Source organism: Gopherus flavomarginatus, chromosome 20 (assembly GCF_025201925.1).
Source record: "Gopherus flavomarginatus isolate rGopFla2 chromosome 20, rGopFla2.mat.asm, whole genome shotgun sequence".
NCBI classification, from domain to species: Eukaryota; Metazoa; Chordata; order Testudines; family Testudinidae; genus Gopherus; species Gopherus flavomarginatus.
Genome location: NC_066636.1, coordinates 23,774,135 through 23,794,464, shown reverse-complemented (window position 1 = coordinate 23,794,464; position 20,330 = coordinate 23,774,135). Strand labels below are relative to the sequence as shown.

The 20,330-nt window shown below is 50.5% G+C and overlaps 1 protein-coding gene across 1 annotated transcript; it reads left to right on the top strand.

The window, feature by feature from the left end:
• The first annotated feature begins 218 nt into the window (after positions 1-218).
• Positions 219-2,273, top strand: LOC127038431 (protein S100-A7-like). Its single transcript, XM_050931039.1, has 3 exons — positions 219-433; positions 1,081-1,257; positions 1,921-2,273. Exons 2-3 carry the CDS (start codon positions 1,102-1,104, stop codon positions 2,149-2,151), a joined length of 387 nt encoding a protein of 128 aa, XP_050786996.1. The 5' UTR covers positions 219-433; positions 1,081-1,101; the 3' UTR covers positions 2,152-2,273.
• The last annotated feature ends 18,057 nt before the right edge of the window (positions 2,274-20,330 follow it).

Here is a 20,330-nt window from a genome sequence, read left to right as displayed (position 1 = left end):
CAGCCACACGGGCGTTTTGCAGTGACATTGATGACCAGTGTGGCACTGGCTTTTGAGACCCCCACCCCATAATGCTGTTTGGGGAACTAGAATGCACATACCAGCCTCAGGATTCCTGCAACCCCTCTGCACCCCTGTGTGTGCCCCTTGCCGGCTGCTCGCAAGGAGCAAACACCCAAACCATGCCTCTGAAGCGACCTGGCAGGTGTCACTTTCTGTACAGGTTCCAGAATTCTCGCCTAGGCGTGCCGGGTGCAGTGCATTGCACAAGGCGCCAGATATCATTAAAGAAGGAAAACAGTAATGTCACTGTCAGAGGGCGTTGTCTGAGTGTGGGCAAAACTCAGCTCAAGGACAGTATAAAAGCATCTGATCTCTGCGCTGTCTCACCACACCTGACTGATTGTCTCCTCTTCTGCTCTCCGAGACTCAGGTAAGGCTGTTTACGAGAAGTAGCCCTATTATTTACATCCTGGCTTTTCCAACCACCTGTCTTGTATCGCGTTTTATAAACAGGGGATATTGCCGGGCTGCTTTGGGGAGATCACAAAGCAGGATCCCCCCACCAAAGCAGGGATAGGAAATGCTGCTGGAGGTACAGGATAGTCTCCAAGGCACATGGAGAGGGCTTTAGATTATGTGTTTGAACATCAGGGGGGTCAGACGCAGGGCTCATGGGAAAGGTAAGTCAGGGAACATCCAAACACCTGCTTTCAGCAGGAAAAGCTGCCTTCATTAATATGCTGCTGGACTAATGCTTAGGAGAGCTGGGGTTAATTCCCACTCTGCCATAGCCTCCCTGAGTGATCGTAATCTCTCTGTGCCTCAATTCCCCATCTGTGAATTAGGATCAATAATCCTTTCTCTGCCTCATCCCCTCTTAGAGGCAGGGACTGTCTATGCACAGCACCTATTGCCATGGTGGGCTTGATCTCAGCTGGGACCTCTCAGAGCTATTCGAAAACCAGTAATAACATGATACTGTTCTTGACACCGTCCGCAGACTGGACACGCGTCGATCAAGGTGGATTGAGACAGAAGGGAGCATTCATTCGTGTGTTAACTGTCTTCCTGTTGCAGGTTCCTTAGACACTCAGCGAGATGACGAGCAAGCTGGAAAAAGCCTTGGATGACATGATCGACGTGTACCACAAGTACTCCGAGAAAAGGCCCAACTCGGATGATTACCTGCAGAGGCATGAGTTCAGGCAGCTGTTAAAGCAGAACGCCAAGTCATTTCTGAAGTGCACTCTGCCGGTAAGCTGAGACACGGCACTGTCTGGGGGGAGGTGCTGGGAGTCTCCATGATGGTGATTTACTGCCCCTGGGGATCTGGCCTATCCTTTCCCTTCCCTTTACTTCTCGGGGAGACCTTCACCACATTGGTGTCCCGAGAGTCAAGTGGGGCAGTAGAAGTTAATCTGAAAGCAAATCTATTTATGCTGCTTTAACCCAAAGTTTGCTCTGCCAGCGTGGAGACGAACACTCGACCAATAAACATCCAGAGAGCAAGAGAGACTGAACTTTATTCTGCACCTTCTTTCTTCCTGTCTTAGGCAAATGCCTTGACGGAAAGGCAGGCTCAGCTAGTAAGGACCAAAGAAATGGCTGAGTAGACTCCGAGAGATGGATGGGATTTCCTGGTACACACAGAGGGTTTTCTCAAAGCACTTTCACTTTTCTATTTTCACTGTCAGTAATTAGTAGTCAGCTAACTCCCCCTGAATGTCACCGGGGGCCGGGTGTCTAGCAGCCCTTTGGAGCTTTCAAATCTCTCCCCAAATGCAGAAGTCACAGAATAGTATTTTGTTGTTAAAAGTTGCAAGGAGCGTTCAGTGACCACTGCTGGCACTGGGCTGTGCAATCTCCTACCACCCTGTTGCTAATGGAGTCTTCCTTTGACTCTTCCTTCTTTTGCAGTACGGGCAGACGGAAGATGAATACATAGACGACCTGTTTAAGAAGGCCGACAAAAACAGAAATGAATACCTCCATTTCGAAGAGTTTGTTACCACGCTGGCGAAATTGGCCATACATGCTCACAATATCTCACACGAGCCTTGTGACGAAACGCCTGGGAAGCCGGGCGATGGGCAGGGGCAGGGGCAGGGGCATGGGCATGGACATGGGCATGGGCATGGCCCCAATTAACTTGGATATGAGCCTAATTCTGACCCCGTTGTTGGCAGCTTCTCTGGGCATGGGTGTCATGGCTGTGGCACTAACCCCAGCGATGATCCTAACCACCCAAGTCAGGGAGACTCTGAGTTAAAACAAGACGAAATTTTGCAAATATCAAATGTAACCAGAGAATCTTTGCCTGTCTGGGCTGATAACGTAGCAATAAAACTTGCCTCTCACGCAATCCCTTGTGTCTCTTTGCTGTGTTCTTCTGTCTCCTAACAATGGTGTAACCTGCTGGGCTTGTGTGCTAATCACAGCATGTGAGGGCTCATGTAATTGGGAGTGGCAGAGGAAGGGTGGCCCGGCAGATAAGATACAAGCAGGAGTCAGGCAGTCTGGGCTGTATTTCCAGCACAGGACTGGGAGTCAGGACTCCTGGGTTCTGCTCTCACATTTGCCACTGACTCAGGGGGTAAACTTAGCCAAGTCATGTTGCTTCTCATCTGCATGGGCTGGGAGGAAGGATTGTCTGGTGGGTAAAATGGAGGTTCTGGGAGTCAAGACACATGGGTTCTATTCTAAGCACCAGCCAGGATTCCTGGGTTCTGTTCCCACTGTTGCTCCACTCGGACATTGGGTAAATGTAGGCAAGTTGCTTCCTTTCTGCATTCCTCAGCCTTGGCCTTCTGCCAAACGGCAAGGCAGAAGACTGTAGGAAATGAAATACAGCTGAGTAGCAGAGGGGCTGGGGCAGTGTGAGCAGGGGATTAAACATGACACAATCATGCAATGCTATTCAGATACAGGCTAATGCCATATCAGGTTGCATTCCCACGTTGTTCGTTCAAGTCCTCGCATTGTACTCACATTGAGGAGCAAATGGGACCTGATCCGATACAAGCGTGAGCAGAATACAGTGGACAGCAAGTCTTCTGCTTCCTGCAAGGGAGTGGAGGCAGAGTGCAGGACATGGCCTGACACATCTTCCTCATGGTGCTATTGAGATGCTCAGCTGTGCATGCCGACCCCTGGCCTCACTCCTCTTCCTAGGCGAGGTATTGTGACAGAAGCGCTCTCCTTAATGCTGGGTCAGCTTCTCTAGAGCACCCGTTCTCTCCTATCACTTTATACCCTGTGTTTATGTGCACAACAGTCCATGCTTGCAAAGAGCAATGAGACTACCCTGACATACAGCTCTCACTGGAGCACATGGTCCCATCCTGATGTTCCCTCCTCCGAAATCCACCGTTAGCTCTGGTGATCTGGCACTTTGCTGGGTGGATGGTCAGGGAGAATTGAACTCCGGACCATCAGTGCTAAAAGATGAGCCTTCACCACTTGAGCTAAAGGAGTAACTCCATTCATGAGTAGCGTTAGTAGACTCTTATCCTCTCCTGGAGCAACCACTTGAGTGGGACATGCAACAACCACTGAGCCAGCGGGTTGCATTTGCAACCATGGCTATAATATGCCCATCCCATCTCTGGCTGGATAGGGTACAGTCACTTTTATGTAGCACCACAAAATCACTTAGCCCTGAATCACCAGCTTCTGGAAAGTGACCAGCATGTTCTGCATCCTGGATGGTGTGGCAAGGAACTCCCAGACTAAACGGTGTGATGAAGGTAGAACTTATCCTAGCAAATGGGTACAGAGGATCCTGCCAGCTATCAGGCGATGGACTTTCCTTTGTCCTAGGTGTGTGTCTGCATCTCATCCCAATAGTGCCGACCCCATTCTGGGGTCCAGAATTGTGCCAATAGTTGGGTTTTCCCAGTCTCCATCATTTTCCATATAGGCTCAAAAGACTTTTGAAACCCTCCTAGCCAGGGTGTCTCAGCCACACCTCCTGATCCCACATATTGACTAAAAGCTGCAGCTGATTGTTTGGCTGCACTCATGGTTCAGTCTTAAAAATGTTCCAGAGACCAAATAGCCAAGTGTAGCCCCATTTATTGTCAAAAGGCAGAACTGTACAATATGACATGCAGCCCATCTGTCTGGGAAGCATATTCTCACCTTACAGACAAGGTGCACTTCAAAGAGATGCATTTCAGTCAGCAGTATTTATTACCAACCTTTCTCTGCATCCAATCCACCAGTTCAAACCAGTTCCTTAACTTGTTCTGCATCTTGCTTTATTCTGCATGTTAGAATTCCTGGTACTGGTCTGTAAGGTATGTTCTCGTATTGCCCCGTGCCTGGTTCGGTAAATTCCACTCCAGATAGTGATGAGCCGTGACACGACTCTCTAAGTGTGCTGGGGAGAAAGTATTCATGCTCTGACACGGTTCCTATTTTCGAATGTCCAGGCTGACTTCAGCTTTGCAAAGGGTTTGTGGGATACCTGACAGGGTGAACAGAACTGTGGGCATATGGTGCGCAGTACATAGTATATAATTGTACTGTAACAATACCAAGCACATAATACCTGTTAACATGATGTATTGGCTAACACTGAACTCCAACCTTCCTGACTCCTGCTCTTTGCACTCGTCTTCCCTGTGCCTGAGTGCTCAGGAAGGATGATCTCTCTGGAAAGCCACCAGCCCCCTCCCACAATCCCCAGCAAGCCTGGTTTCAAATAACATACTTCCTCTTATGACATTGACTCCTCCACTCACTCCCTTCACCTGCGGAGGTGCTAAACCGATCTGAGTGTCCACACCAAGGTTTGTGCTTGTCTACCTTAAATCGGTTTTTAAGTTTTTAAGCCAGTGTGTGCAGACAGGACCCAGGAGGCTTTTTGAGGCCATGCAAATCCCACCCAGGGGGGCTGGTATGGTAGATCGTGACTTTAGGACTTCGTAGAGGGGGTACTGTCATTCAGGTCCCAACGCTGTCTAGGCACAGAGGCAAACAAAGGGGATGGCTGAAGGCTGGAGCTGATTGTTTTGCAGATGTGCTTATTGGAATGCAAAAATTTTCAGCCTGGTCAAATGGGCTCATTAAAGGAGATTGCTGCCAGCTGCGCAGAAAAGATTTTGGTCTGTGCAGATATGGGGCAACAAGCAACCAGGTCAGAACATGTTCTCTAGATTAACTCCCAAGATCTATGAAATGAGAAGCAAAAAAAAAGAGAGGCTATTTTGGAGGCAATTGATACTAAATCTTCCAGAGTCACTTGAAACCGGGAGTCAGTCCCACGTGAAACTGGGGTCTGAGCTGTCCAGGGGTGGGAGACAAATCCAGGGAGTTTGGAAGACTAACAGCACTCAGTGTGTTCAGGGCCTGACAGCCTTTACTGATTGCTCTGCACCTGTCTAACGCCCAATTCTTTTTTGGGTTGACTAAATACGTACGTTGCAAAATGACAAAAGCAATTTCAAACTGGAAGAAAGGCGTGCAGTTTTTGCAGCGAGGGTAATTAACTACTGGAACTGCTTGCAAAGAATCAAAGAATATTAGGGTTGGAAGAACCTCAGGAGGTCATCTAGGCCAATCCCCTGTTCAAAGCAGGACCAACACCAGCTAAATCTCTTGCCTAGGAATGTGGTTTTTGCCATGGAAATTTGGCGAAAAAAAAAATTTTTGGCTGAAGCTAGAAAAATTCTATTCAGAATTGCCATCATGTGCCTCCTCATGGGGGTTGTAGTTTGGATTTCTCATGCCCTGATTCTTCTCTACAGGCTGGCATCCCTCACTGGGCTACATCTGCCATGATGCACCTTGACCTCCCCTCTTGCTCAGCTGTTGCAGTGTGCCATGGGAGTTCCTAGCCACGGTGCATTCTGGGAGATGCAGCCTGGCTAGGGAACGTGACCCCTGGAAAAAGAAGGGGGCATGAAGCAAACAACTCCCAGGAGACCCTGAATTGCAACGTGTCAGTTTTTGGGTCTTCCTATTGCTCAGGAGAAGCGGAATGTTTCTGTGGAAAGTAGACGCTTTTTGTCAAAGAATTCATTGAACGGAAAACTGAGGGGCCTGTCGAAAACCAGTTTTGATGGCAGGTTATCAGCCTGCCCTGCCTGAAATTTTCCAGTCCAGCTAGATCCTTTGAAGAGACAGCTTTAGTTCCACCACAAGCTGTTGGGCTCGGTGCAGGAATCCCAGGGGAAGGGAGGAGGAGGAGGAGTGTTATCTGGCCCATGCTCGGCAGGAGGTCAGATGAGAGGATCATAATGGTGCCTGTGTGCTCCCAGATTCAGATGCAACCTTCTCCCACACGTGTCCTCAGGTCCTGTTCTGGTGGTGCGGGCAGAGGGGTAGGGGAGAGAATATGAGATGTGTCCGGGAATTAGGGCAATAGCGGACAGAAGCTAAGCAGGAGGAGACAAAAAGCTACAGCCTTCCCCAGCCAGTGCTGTGAGGGCAGTGCCTGGATTCCCCAGGGGACAGGAGGTCTCCCCATCCATCCCCATGCCGGTGAACAGCCGCTCAGACTCCGCCGCTGGAGCCCCCCAGCACATGGCACACCAGCCCCCCAACCTCTCCTTGCTGGGACTGGGACGGGTCTCCCATGAGCCAGAGTCTTCCTGTGGCCTCTGGCTGGGCAGCATCGCAAGGGCTGGCCCTCAGCTTGTCCTCAGAGAGCCGAGTTCTGTCACCCCCTCAAGGGGCGTGCAAGCAGGGGCACAGCCCCCCCCGATAATCATCCGGGGGCACAGAACTCCTCCAGCCCTGGGGCTGGGAGGTGGGGGCAGCAAGCTCTGCTGGGGCCAGGGTGGGGAGAGAAGTAGGAGCTCCGTCTGGGGCTGGGGGCGGGGTGGGGCAGACGGGGCAAACAGAGAGAGGTGAGGGGATCCAGCTGTGGAGGGGGGCAGAGGGGTGAGGAGATCCTGCTGCGGTGGAGGAGGGGCAGTGGAGTGAAGAGCCAGCTCCTGCTGTGGGCCGGGGGAGGGAGGAAGAGGAAGCCCCTGTAGGGGGAGGGAAGAGAGAGCTCCTGGGGGTTCACAGAAGGTGTCCCTCCAAAAGGGGTCAAATTTAAATTCCTGTGCACGCCCCTACCCCCCGCCCCCCCAGTAGGCGCTAGGCCAGTATTGACTTGTGTGGCCCTCACCTACACCTGGTCTGGCAGAGATACCAAGCAGAGCTCGGAGATTCGTCCATGCTCTGGGCGCGCTGTTCTTCCGACAGTCACATGCACGCCACACACCTTGAGCTGGAATTTGACGAGCGGGGTGCAGCAGGACAGGTGGGTCTGTGCAGAAAAATGACGGAAGGTCCCATTGAAGAGAGCCCTTGAGCCGGTTTTGCAAGTCTGACAGAGGCACCAGGATATGGGTTCCGGTTGCAAACATTCCCTGACCGGCAGGAGGAAAAGGCAAGGATACTGCAAGATGAGTCAGGGACAGCACGGACACCCAGCTCCGACTACCTGTTAGTCCTGGCTTTTGGGCATGACGGAAACCCCGAAACAGAGCTCATGTGCTCTCCCGTCTCCTGCCCCGTTTATCGTAGGAGAAGCTATAGAGCGTGGTTGCGACAGTCCAGGGGACTAGCCACCTTGGGTACATACCCAGGGCAGACCCCCGAATCTTAGAGTTTAAGGGCAGAAGGGACCACCAGACCGGCTAGCCTGACCTCCTGTGTATCACGGGCCCTAGCACCCCCACGCTAAACCTCCATGTTTGTAGGTATAGCTGGGATTTTATGGTGCCCTGTGCATTCCTTTGCATTTATCAACATTGATTTTCATGTGCTATTGCGTTGCCCAGGCACCCAGTTGTGTGAGATCCCTTTGTAACGCTTCGCAGTCTGCTTTGGACTCCACTATCGTGAGTAAATTTGTATCATCTGCAAATGTTGCCACCCCCCCGTTTACCCCTTTTCCCAGATCATTTATCGGTATGTTGCACAGCCCTGGTCCCAGTACAGGCCCTGGGGGATACTGCTATTTACCTCGCTCCATTCTCTCCCTTTATTCCTGGCTTTTACCTGGAGTGCCTGGCAGTGCTTCCAGGATCATCCAAGGATCCTTAATTTTAATTTAATGACAGGCTTTTGTTATCTTAATCACCCTGCTGCTGTTCAGAAACAAATTCCCTGCCCCAAGGATGTCAGCTGGGAGCAGCACAGAACTCATCACTTTCCACACTCGAGCTGTGTTGCCCTTAAGAGGTCTCTGGGGCTAGGGTGTGTGCTGGGAGCAGACCTCAGGGACCAAACTCAGGGATGGGGTAGAGCCTCTCCTGCCCCCCAAATGGTGCCCCTGGCTCAGAGCCCTGGCCCTCCCCCTCCTGTCTCCCAACTCCCGCCCTGGCCAGCCCTGCTGCTTCAGAGAAAGGAGACCAGGAATACATTGGCGGTGCCGGGGTGGGGGAGGAATTCTGTTCTGACCTCTGCAGGGGGGCTGGCTGACATGAGCTTTTATGAACATAAGACGTAAGCTGGAAGTCGGCCCCAGCCCCACCCTCCCACCTTCGCAAGCCGCCCCGTCACACACACACAGTCACACTCAGAAATGCGCCCAGCTCTCTCTTAAAGCTCATGAAGTTGTTTGTCTTTGTGACAATCAGAGTTCACGCTCCCCCGAGGGAGAGCGGAAGGTTTAAACGGCCCCTGCTCTGAAGGCTGATAGACTGAGGTTCTCGCAGACTAAGAGCGAGTCCTCCATGAGACCCTCCGGCTTCCAGCCCTCGAGGGACTTGGGGTGAGAACGCTCATCTGGGATGGAGGAAAGTGTCTGAAAGTGCAGGAACGTTGCCAGTGACCCCGGAGTGGGTGTGACCCGTCATAAGAGTACAGCTGCAATGTGCCCGAGATAGGACAGATGACTTGGAGGGAGTGTCTGTACTGAAGTAGGAATCAATCTGGTAATTACTATAAAGGGAGAGAATCAGGTTGCGGCATGAACCTGTGTGGAGCAATCGCTGCTGAAACAGGGCTACAGAAAACTGCGTAAAAGGTGTGAGCAGAGTAGTGGGAACTTGATATGTCATTGATCCGTCTCTGAGAGTCCTTAGGAGACATGGGTAAGTCTGTTTATAACCAGCTCTTCTAAAACCTTGTAACCCAACTGGTCACCACTGAGCGAAATGTTTGAACTGAAACTTCTAACATCAGCTGAACTAACCCATTGTTTCTTTCCAGGATCCTTCGCTTGGTCTGTGGCTGGGGCGCAGGGCTGGGCCTGGAGGCAAAAGATCTGAGGAGATTGCTGCAGAAGAAACCTCTAAAATGGGCCATCTGCGTTGGCAAGGAGCACACCAGGAGCAGCGGGGCTGGGGTTTCCGCATTTCTTTATTACCCTGGGCACGGCACTAACGCCCAGAGACCCCCGCCTGGGTCAGGGCCCCTTTGTGCTGGGTGCGAGATGGTCCCGGTCCCAAATGGTTTGTAATCAAAGGCCCAAAATGTCCAGGGGATCTAGAATCCAAACGGGAGACAGGTGGTGCAAGGGGCAGATCTGAACCGTGTTAGAAATACAGGGGTCTTCTGATTCTGATCCGTCCTGAGATCTGCTATGGCTACCCTGCCCCGATGGCAATGGGCTAAAAAAGGCGGCAGTTTGGCTGGGGTACGACCCAGATCCTTTTTGTACTCAAAATATCTTTCAACATTTCATTCTTCCCAGGTATTTCCAGAGCTCAGGTGAGGCAGCACTGAGACACCACCCATTAGCGAGGCCTCCTGTTCTCTACGCCGCCTGCCTGGTCAGCCCCATGGGCCAGTGCAGGAAGGAGAGGTGGGCCATGGTTTCCCTTCCTCCTTCTCCTGCCCTCTTTGGTGGGGGATGAGTAGGGCTGCCGGAACGCCCGGTCAAAAAGTGACCCTGGTGGCTCCAGTCAGCACTGCTCACCGGGCTGTTATAAGTCCGGCCAGCAGCATAGCAGGGCTAAGGAAGCTCCTGCCTGCTGTGGCTCCATGCGTCCTCTCTGTTCTCCAGACCTGCTGCTGCTCTGCCTGCAGAGAGGCTGACCGCTCCTTGGGGAACAGAACTTGAAGGGTGTCAAAGAAAGTTTGCCCAGGGCACCATTTTCCCTAAGGCCTTTCATGATGCTGTTGTATTTGCATCCTATGCTTGGGTTTAGTAAAGCAAGCCCTGTAAGAGTTTTCCTTGGGCCGGATTCTGATGCCCTTACTCATGCGTAGTAGGGCCGTACTCCATATGCAATCCCAGTGAAACAGAACCTTGGGGGGAAATTATTGTCTTTTCTGCACAATATTTAGGCAAAAATGATTTTTTCCCATTTTCATCGACATTTTTCTTAATTTTTGGTTTTTCATTTCAGATTTTTTAGTTTTGGCGTTTTTGAATTTTTGAGGAAAACAAAAATATGCATGTGAACAAAGGTTGTTTTATGCTATTGGCTAAACCTGATACTTGAGGAAAAATGATTAATAAAAACAGCAGCAGAAATTATGGACCAAAATTATTCTTATTGAGAAAAATAGTAATCGCTGATTACAACCGGACATACCAAACTCCCTCGAAAGGTGCTTGGTGGCTGTGGCTTAGCAGTCAGCGTTTGCCCCTACATTTTTTATAGTCTCTCCCTGGTGTTTTCTCCAGAGACATACTCAGATGAGGACATACAACAGCATGTGATTCTAGTGGGGTTGCTCACCTGTAGTTTATCAGGTACATTTTCCTGGTTTGTTACTGACACTCCTCTCAGAGAAATTTGGCATTTTTCATAATCGATGGAAGTTGCAGATAACCACCTATATCGCTGGTCACACCCATGCTGGGATCTTCGGAAAAATATATGGGCCAGAGCTGGGCATTTATTTCAGTGGCTATTGCAGTGTCATCAACCCCAAGCATTTAAAAATCTCAAAGGTTAGCCCCAAAATATCATGAGATAGGGTGAAAAATCATGAAATTTTAAAAATATTGCTTTTGGGGCTCTTCCTACTTCCTGTCTGGCTTTTGGGTCTTTAAAGATCATGTTTTTGAGCTTCTCTCTGCAGCCCCAAGGGTTTGAAATGTACTTTTGGTCTATATTGAAAGCTGAGAGTCTCAGACAATAACCTAACGGGAGCGGAGCTGTTTCGAAAATCCTGGCTTCGCTCCATTAACTACTGTGAGAGGAGATGATTTTGGAAACAGGCTGTGAAATGATTAACACTTACAGAGCTGGGCAAATGCACATGGGTATAAATATGTTCCCTAAAATGTGATCTTGATACTGAAGCAGCTTGGGGGTCAGAGACTCATTTTCATACTTTTTATTTTTTTAAAAAAAGTTTAAGCTAAACAGCTAGTGGAAGCAATAAAAGAACCGGCATAATGATGTGGCTTTGCTGATTCCCTCTGATTTCTGCTCATGCTCCTCTCCTCCGGCGCCGCATGTGTTCCTTGGTGGTATTTCATGTGACATCCCAGATGCTGATACCCTCCCCTTGGTATAACATCTTCCTGGGTATTATGCAAACACCTCGAGGCCCCAGTTGAGATTGGAGCCCCCGCTGCGCTGGGCGCTGTTCAGACATCTAATCGGGGCAGTCCTGGACCCGACACATTTACACCCTAAATCAAAGGTTCTCAAACTGGGGGCGGGGCGGGGGGGGGTGGAATGTATTCGGTGGGGCATGAGAAACATTAGGAGAGCGGTGGCTGCTGGCCGGGTGCCCAGCTCCGAAGGCAGCACTGCTGCCAGCAGCCACAGAGAAGTAGGGTGGCAGGGTATGGTACTGCTACCCTTATTTCCGCGCTGCTGCTGGTGGCAGCGCTGCCTTCGGAGCTGGGCACGCGGCCAGCAGCTGCCGCTCTCTGCTCTGCCTTCAGACCTGTGTGTGTGTGTGTGTGTGTGGGGGGGGGGGGATATGTACTTCTGTGGGAGGAGCAGGGGGAGGCGGGGTGCAAACCGCCACAGACTCAAAGAAGGGGGCTGTGATCATATACGTTTGAGAACCACTGCTCTAAATGGACAAGGCAGAATCGTTATGTCCATGTTACTGATGCGAACCGAGACCAGTGAGATTCCGTGGCTCACCCAAGGTGATGCAGAGACGGGCACTGAACACAGCTCTCCCGAGCTTCAGTCTGCAACCTTCAACCCAAGATCTCTGATGCGATCAGTAACGCTTTGCAGGGCTTGACTTTCGCACTGCATTTTCTAAACTCAGAGCGCCCCTGTGCGGTGTATGTTATCGTTACCCTTGCAGAGATGGCAAGAGAGAGAGTCCAAGTAACTTGCTAAAGGCCGTAAAGGATGTTCCTGGAAGTTTCTTTGCAAACATGCAGAACAGGCCGGGATGCTGTTCCAGCCCCGCTTTTTGAGAGCCTGAATGGTGTTTCACAGCACTGATGGCACTTGCATTTGGCCCTTCCCAAGCACAGCACTCACCCGCGGCTTATTTGGAACCAAAACTCAGTAGTTCCACCCTGGCCCTACGGTCCGTTCTCCATGCTCCCTCTCAGCTTCAGCTTTCCCTCCTTGCAGCACCATTGCCATGAAACTGTGACAGAAATAAAGGTGCTGGACAAAACCTTCTCCCATTCAAATAACTAAAGGCGGATCTGGTTTATGCAGCCCTTATACAGGCCACTGAGACCTGGGGGCTTTGAAAGACCCCAGCTAAGTGAAATTACTCTGCTTCCGTGACAGGGCGGGAGGTGTTACAAGAAAGCATTATCTCTGTGTAGATGTAAATAGTGCAGCTAGTGGACAATTTTCTGTGGGAATGTGTCAGTTGTGAAAGGAAGCTTTGTTTGGAACAGAACATTTCGGTTTCTCTTTTCATTGGTTATTTTAGAGGATAAGAAAGTCACAATTGAAATGAAACGTTTCCATTACCCCACTGTTAAAGTCAAACCCCGTCTAGTTAGGACCATAAAGTCTTCTTGGCTTTGGCTTGGGGAGATTCACATTTGCTTCCATGTACTGAAGGCCAGTGAGGATCAGACAGCATAATACAGCGTGTGTGCAAGTGGAGGGGAGGTAAAGGAGTGTGTGTGTGGGTTCCATCTAGGATTTCCCACAGCTGTACCCCACTTCTTTTCTGTGAAGCCTCCAGATCTCCCGGCTAGGGCAATTCTTAGCAGCATCCTGCTGAAAGAGTTCAGCACAGCAGTACGTGGCTGCTGCGCAGTCAGGTGCTTTTGCATGCTGGAAACATCCACGTGGAATTAGCGTGCAGGGACTGAGCACCCTCCTAGTCAGCCACCGTAGCATGCCAAGGAAAGGCAAATACAACTGAGCAGGACCAAGGCTGACTTTAAGTAACAGCCTGATGGGACTCCCTGCAGATGGGGATGCCAGAGAATGACTTGATTCCAAGGGCCTGACTGCATTCCTGCGCTTGGGACAGGGATGTGTTGTGGGAGAGCAAAAAGGGCTTTAATCTTTGCACTTCCTGTATCCTGGGGCCAGGCAAGGGCCTGCTTGGCCTTGGGGTAAATTAGAGTGGCCTCAGGGCTGCTCTAACATATGCTTTTCCCATTAGCCTCTAGAAGTCCCGAGGAGCAGGCAAGAGTCACAGTGCAGGATGCTTTGGCCACACTCCAATCTACTCCCTACCCCAGGAGGTGTGAGCTGGCTGACGCCAGCTCCTCACCGGCTGACGCCAGCTCCTCACCGGCTGGGGAGTCCCTAATTGTGGGAGAATCTCAGGGGGCCACTTTCACTCACTTGAAGGCCCCTTCCTGCCACCAGAGTGGCCAGGAGGGGTCTGAGAGTCCCAGGAGATCAGGCCGTAGGGGAAGGACAATTTGTTGTTATTTTCCCTGCTGCCAGTTCCACTGAGCGGCTGGAAAGTCCCCAGAGCTCCGGGCGCGGGGGTAAGTCCAGGTGCAGAAGGAAGCCCAGAGCTCTCCATACCATGCTGCTGCTGGCCCTGCACCAACCTCTCTCTCCTCGCCCTGGGCAGAAACAGCGACTGGAGCCTCATCCTCAGCCGTGGGGAAGCGGGCTCTGCTCTTCTGCTCTGGGCAGCTGCTGGCCCCCCAGGGGATTGGCAGGGCACTTCTTTACCATTTGGCTTATGTGTGAAGCAGTCAGGGGTCCAGGCTGCTCCCACCGCCATGGACACAGGAAGGGCAGGAAACCTCCGTGAGGACTTGGGGGGTTGTTTTGGTGTAGGGGTGTTTGCCTGCTCAGTGGGACAGTTCACGGTGCCACACCACAGCTTTACATGACCTCTGAGCGTGGGCTATCTGTGCAAGCTCTAGGGGCCCCCTGTTTGAGCCACTGGCTGCCCATTACAATGGGATTTGTAGCCCCCCTCCCCAGGAGGATGCACAAAAGCTAGTGCACCTTGGTGTGGGTTAATATTCTGCATCCTTCTGCCCCACCACGGATCCCTGCAGGGGCCCTTGATGGAGACCAGGCCCTGGGGCTATCCCCCAACTCCCTACAGCATGGGGGAGGCCAGTGCTAAGGGTCTCCTGCACGCTGACTTCACCTGTGCTGCAAGGCCAGTGGGGAAGTTTGTCTGTTCAGCTGCAGGACGTATCTCTAGGTGGCAGCAGACGCTGCATATCAGCAAGCTTTTTCTCTGCTGCAGCATCCGGTGCCGGTGCCCTGAGGCAAGTTGGTGGCGCTGTCCACCCAGCACCTCCCACCGACTTGAACCGACACAAAAAACTGGATGAGAAAAAGATTTTGTCTCTAAGCAGCCGGCCCCCAAGCTCCAGAACCCCATTTCATAGAATATCAGGGTTGGAAGGGACCTCAGGAGGTATCTAGTCCAACCCCCTGCTCAAAGCAGGACCAACCCCAACTAAATCATCCCAGCCAGGACTTTGTCAAGCCGGGCCTTAAAAACCTCTAAGGAAGGAGATTCCATCACCTCCCTAGGGAACCCATTCCAGTGCTTCACCACCCTCCTAGTGAAATAGTGTTTCCTAATATCCAACCTAAACCTCCCCCACTGCAACTTGAGACCATTACTCCTTGTTCTGTCATCTGCCACCACTGAGAACAGTCTAGATCCTGTATTCTGGAACCAGTCTGTGCCACGCCTGCTGACACTCTGAAGTTAATTCAGATGAAAGGAAGAGGCATATTTTTGGTGCCGTCTGCATCAATAACATTTTTTAAGTCGAGATGGGCTTTTTTTCTAAAAGCAAGCCTCTAGTTCAAACAGGAATTAACTCAGGGAAGTGCTGTGGCCTGGATTTTATATAGGAGGTCAGACTAGAGCCCCTTAAAACGTACGGCTCTCTGAATGCCAAGTGCGTGAGCTGTCACTGAAGAACTGTTGTGATTTCCAGGCCTATGGATTGACCCTAATTGTGAGCTCCTCGGTGCTACCACAAGACAACCAAACACTACTAATGAGAATAGTGATAAATATTGGGGTTGCCGTCACTCTCATTTTCTTTATGGCTGGGTGGGAACTGGGAGCTGTGACTCATTTTCCTGTTGCAACATGGGGTCCTGCTTTAGAACAGATCGAGAACCATGGCTTTCCATTTCTTTGTTCATCCATTTAAAAAACCCAAGCTCTCACTTAATTGTAGATGTTTCAGAAAGGGGTGGCTCTAGAAATGTCACTTACATGTGGGAGTGTGCAAGGAGACATGGGAAATCTGTAATTTTGCACCAGTGAAAATTGGAAGATGATACCTGTGCAAAAGTTTATATTATTCCTCCTTTTTTATGGAAACTTTTAATCTGTGACGTCATATACCGCTTGTCTTCAGCCTTCTCAGAGCTCTGTCATGTCTGCATTCATTGCAGCGATGCAAGACATGTGTCAGCAAGACACGAGAAGTAATTCTTCCGCTCTACTCAGGCCTCAGCTGGAGTATTGTGTCCAGTTCTCTGTGCCTCGTTTCAGGAAAGAAATGGAGAAATTGGAGAAAGTCCAGAGAATAGCAACAAAAATGATTAAAGGTCTAGAAAACATGACCTCTGAGGGAAGATTCAAAAATTGAGTTTGTTTAATCTGGAGAAGAGAAGACTGAGAGGGGGCATGATAACAGTTTTCAAGTACATAAAAGATTGTTACAAGGAGGAGGGAGAAGAATTGTTCTTTACCTTGGAGGATAAGGCAAGAAGCAATGGCCTTAAATTGCAGCAAGGGAGGTTTAGGTTGGACATTAGGAAAAACTTCCTAACTGTCAGAGTGGTTAAGCACTGGAATAAATTGCCTGGGCATGTTGTGGAATCTCCTTCATTGGAGATTTTTAAGAGATGGTTAGACAAACCCCTGTCAGGGATGGTCTAGATAATACTTAGTCCTGCCACGAGTGCAGGGGACTGGACTAGATGCCTCTCTAGGTCCCTTCCAGTCCTACCATTGTACTCTGTGGTCATGTCATTTATTGGCTTCATCTCTAAAAATCAGAGCTTTTAAGACTGTGAAGGACCATTACGATTACCTAGCCTGATTTCCTGTGGAGCAGGCCAGAGAATTTCTCCCACTGATTCCTACATCAAACCCAAACAAATATGCCTCATCTTGACTTATAGATTGCAAATGATGGCGATTCCACCGCATCCCCGATCAAATGCTTGACTGCCTTCATGGTTAGCAACTTTTCATCTCGTCACCAGAATACCAGTGTGAGACGATGGTTCAACAATGGGTTAAAAATAGAGATGCTAAATCAGTGAGGACTTGGGGTCTAAGATGCTGTTAGAAAAAGCCCCAAGGACTTTGGATAACTCTCAAGTCCTTCGTCTGATCTTGGATCATAAACTCAGTAAAACGGGGGTAAGCCGTGTAGCAACAAACTCCCAGCTTGTTACATCGCTTGTGCATATACATGCTTTGCTCCTTGCGTGAGCAGTGTGCATCCTTGCTGCGAGCACGTGTATCGATGCAGAATGCAGTGCACCATCTAGAACAGAGAGTTTGGAGTAGTTTTTGCAATGCCTAATGGGTCAGAAATGAACCACAGGTGTGACAAAGCCTGGAGTCAAATTCCCATAATGCAGTGTTCTCCATCCTATAATTTCACCTGCAGCACAATTTGTTTGTGGTCTTCTATTGGCCGCAGCAACGGGATACATGGTTGTCTACTTTCTGGGGCAGTCAATATATTCTGAAAACTTGTGGCAGCAGCTACTGATCGCGTGTCTGGAAAGCTTTGGGGTAGCCCTGTTCAACAGCCCAGACCCAGCTGCAAGCTGCAACATGCCTATCAGTTGGTGACAGAATACACTCCTGGAATGTCGCACTGGTATTAGGTAACACCCCGTTGTGCTGGTTCATTTCTCTTAGTAGCTTAGCCAAATGGATTCTTGGTTCTTAATGGCAGCATCACACACTTTTGGGATGACAATGCTCAAGCCACACAGGATGCCCCCTTCCTCTATTGCTAGATGCCCGGGGTTTTGGTTACTGTATTTCTAGCGCCTGTCTGCTCCTGGGTGAGTTGTTTCTAGATGGTCCTGGGCAGGTTACCCTGGCCCTCTGCATGTGGCATTTTAGGGAAAGTTTGCACAGCCCAAGCAAAGTTACAAAACGGCAATTTCACAAACCTTGATGGTAAGAAATGAAGAAAGGTGCCGACAGTACAGACCCTTGGAACCCTGCCAGACGTGGGTTTCTCTGGGAGACGTGTAAAGCGAGTGATAGCGAACAAGAAAGGCCAGGCAGCCTGAGCAAGTCAGTAGCTTCAGTATTTACTTCCCTACTGAGATCGGGGTGCCGCTGTGCAAGGTGCTGTACAGACACATAGTAAGAGAGTCAAGCTTTGGCAGATTTACAACAGCATTAAATAAACATTTCAACTCAACCTGGCTCCTGAGAAGCGGAGATGTATTTTAGCTGAACAGCGAGATCACTGACTGATTGTTATGATCAGCCGATAGAAATCAGTCAAGCTTCACTGAAGTCAATGGAGCTAGGCCAGTTTGCACCAGTTCAGGATCTGGCCTAGGTCATTCTTATTCTTTGTGTTACAGGAATGTCCAAAGGCTCCAGCCAAGACTGGGCCCCATTGTGCCAGGCGCTGCACAGACCCACAGTGAGACAGTCCCTGCTCTGCACAGCTGACAGTCGAACTCGATCAGACAAGTGAAGGGTTTTGAGGAAGGCTCATTTACAGATGGGGAACTGGAACATCGAGGGCACGTTTGCACTCTAAGCCTGGGATCTGTCTCAGGTCTGAGCCCAAGCCCCCTTTCTGTCCACACACAAACCCATCTGACTCGGGTCAGCCAGCACTGCGGACCTGGGGCTTGGGACTCTGCAAGTGGGGTGGGTCAGAGCCAAGTCCCGCTGTGCCGTGGGTCCAAGCCCTGGCATTATACAGCATGGATGCAGCTCAAGCCACAGAGCCCCCTCAGAGGGTCTGCGCAGGGCAATGTGGCTGCATTAACGTGTCAGTGAGATCTGGCGTGATGCTGGCAGGCCAGAAGGCAGCGCTAGCCCAGGCTGTAGGCAGCAGCTAGGAACTGATGGCCTCATCCCCGGGGACCAAACCCAGGGCCAGCTCCAGCTTTTTTGCTGCCCCAAACGATGAAGAGGGGAAAAAAAAAAGAGAAGCCGTGATTGGCGGCACTTCGGCGGCAGCTCTACCACTGCGCTGTGTTCTTCATCGGCAATTCAGCAGCCGCTTCTCCCCTCCGAAGGGGACTGAGAGACCCGCCGCCAAATTGCCGCCAAAGAACTGGATGTGCCGCTCCTTTCTATTGGCCGCCCCAAGCACCTGCTTCCTGCGCTGGTGCCTCGAGCCGGCCCTGAGCCCACCAGGTCACTGGGGTGTACGTTTTGCACGAGGCTTATCCAAACGCCTGCAGTGTTTAGGCCTGACAGTGCTTGTATGTTGCTGCATGTATTGATCTCACGCACAGTGTCTGTAGCCCTTGTTTAAAGGTAACGTTTCAGGGTTTCAGGGCTCTGAACCTGTGGACGCCTGCAGGCGGGAGAGAAGCATTACCCGGTGTGGGATACGGGGTTTGCCACGGGAGGTATCATCTCCTGTCCACAAAGCCAGGTCCATAGACACCCAACAAACCATTGGGGAACCCCATGAGGACAAAAGCCATTGTTGATTGCCCCGCCCATGAAAAGGAGATGGTCTACTGAACTTGTCCCAGCCTCTTGGGTTCTGGGGGAAGGGAATAAAAATCCACAACAAGAAAAAACTGCATCTTTTGGGCTGTTTGAAGTCGGAGGGGCCAGAGACTCTGATCTGAAGCCAGAAATCCCCACGGGCTGCTTCCAGGGTCTGCCCGGAAAGACACTTTGAGTGGACATATCACGACAACTCTGCCAATCATAGGATTTAGATGGGAACTCACTGGAGTGTCTATGTTCGCTTGCTGTAATGTAAATAACTCTTCTTTCTTCTTCTGGGCTAATAAACCTTTAGCTTATTACAGGCCTGGCTACAGGTATTGTCTGTGGTGTAAGACCTAGGGTACTGAATGATCTGGGGGCCATAAACAGTTCTTCTGTGGCCACCACTCAGCTTAAAACCTGGTCCTGTATATTTGGGGCCAGATCCTCAGCTGTGTAAATGGGCATAACCTCATTGACTTCAAAGGCACCGGCTGGGCGTCTAACCTTGTCATCCTCTGCTTTGAAGAGCTTTTAATTCTTGTGCTAGCTGCATGCCTGCAGGCCTGGTGGTTAGATAAGAACAGCAATAACACTCACAACGAATGTGAAATCCGGAGATAAGATTTAAGCAGCGGTTTCCATTTTCAGGCTTTCACAAAGCTTGTTTCGTTCGGTTCCATCTTGTGCCTGTTCCTGGTCGGGCATTTTGTGCTCAAACAAACCCATGAGCTGAAGGGCAGATCCTGATTTGGTGCGGCTCCGTGTAGCTCCATTGATTTCAGTGGAGAATTACGGTTGGGGACAGTAACAGTTTGAGCTCCATCAAAGTCAATGGAGTGACACTGATTTATGCCAGCTGAGGCTCCGGCCTTTCGTTTTGCTGGGACATCACACGCCCTTTACCTCTCTTACCTCCTTAAATCAAACTTATAATCCAGTCTCATGCTTCAGGGCTTCAGCCAGTGTACCTGTGGGGGTCAGGAAGGAATATTTCCTCCCTGATGCACAAGCGGTTAGATGTATTCTGCCCCCCCCCCCGCAACATTTCTCTGAAGGATCAGACTGGCAGGGACCTTGGGGGTTTTTCACTTTCCTCTGCAGCCTGGGGAGTGGTTCACTACTAGGATCACCTGGGCAGGTCTCATCTCATCAATCAGGGGCCTCTGATATTGGTGGCACCTCGATCTCTCCTGTTCTCTGCCTGTCATCCTACTTTCCTGAGGACTGAAATATTTTAGTCCAACTAAAGTCTTCAGGCTTGATATAGGGTTAGCTGGGCGAAATGGCCTGTGTTCTACAGAAGGTCAGATTTGCTGATCTGATGGTCCCTCCTTACCTAAAACACTCCCTAATCCCCC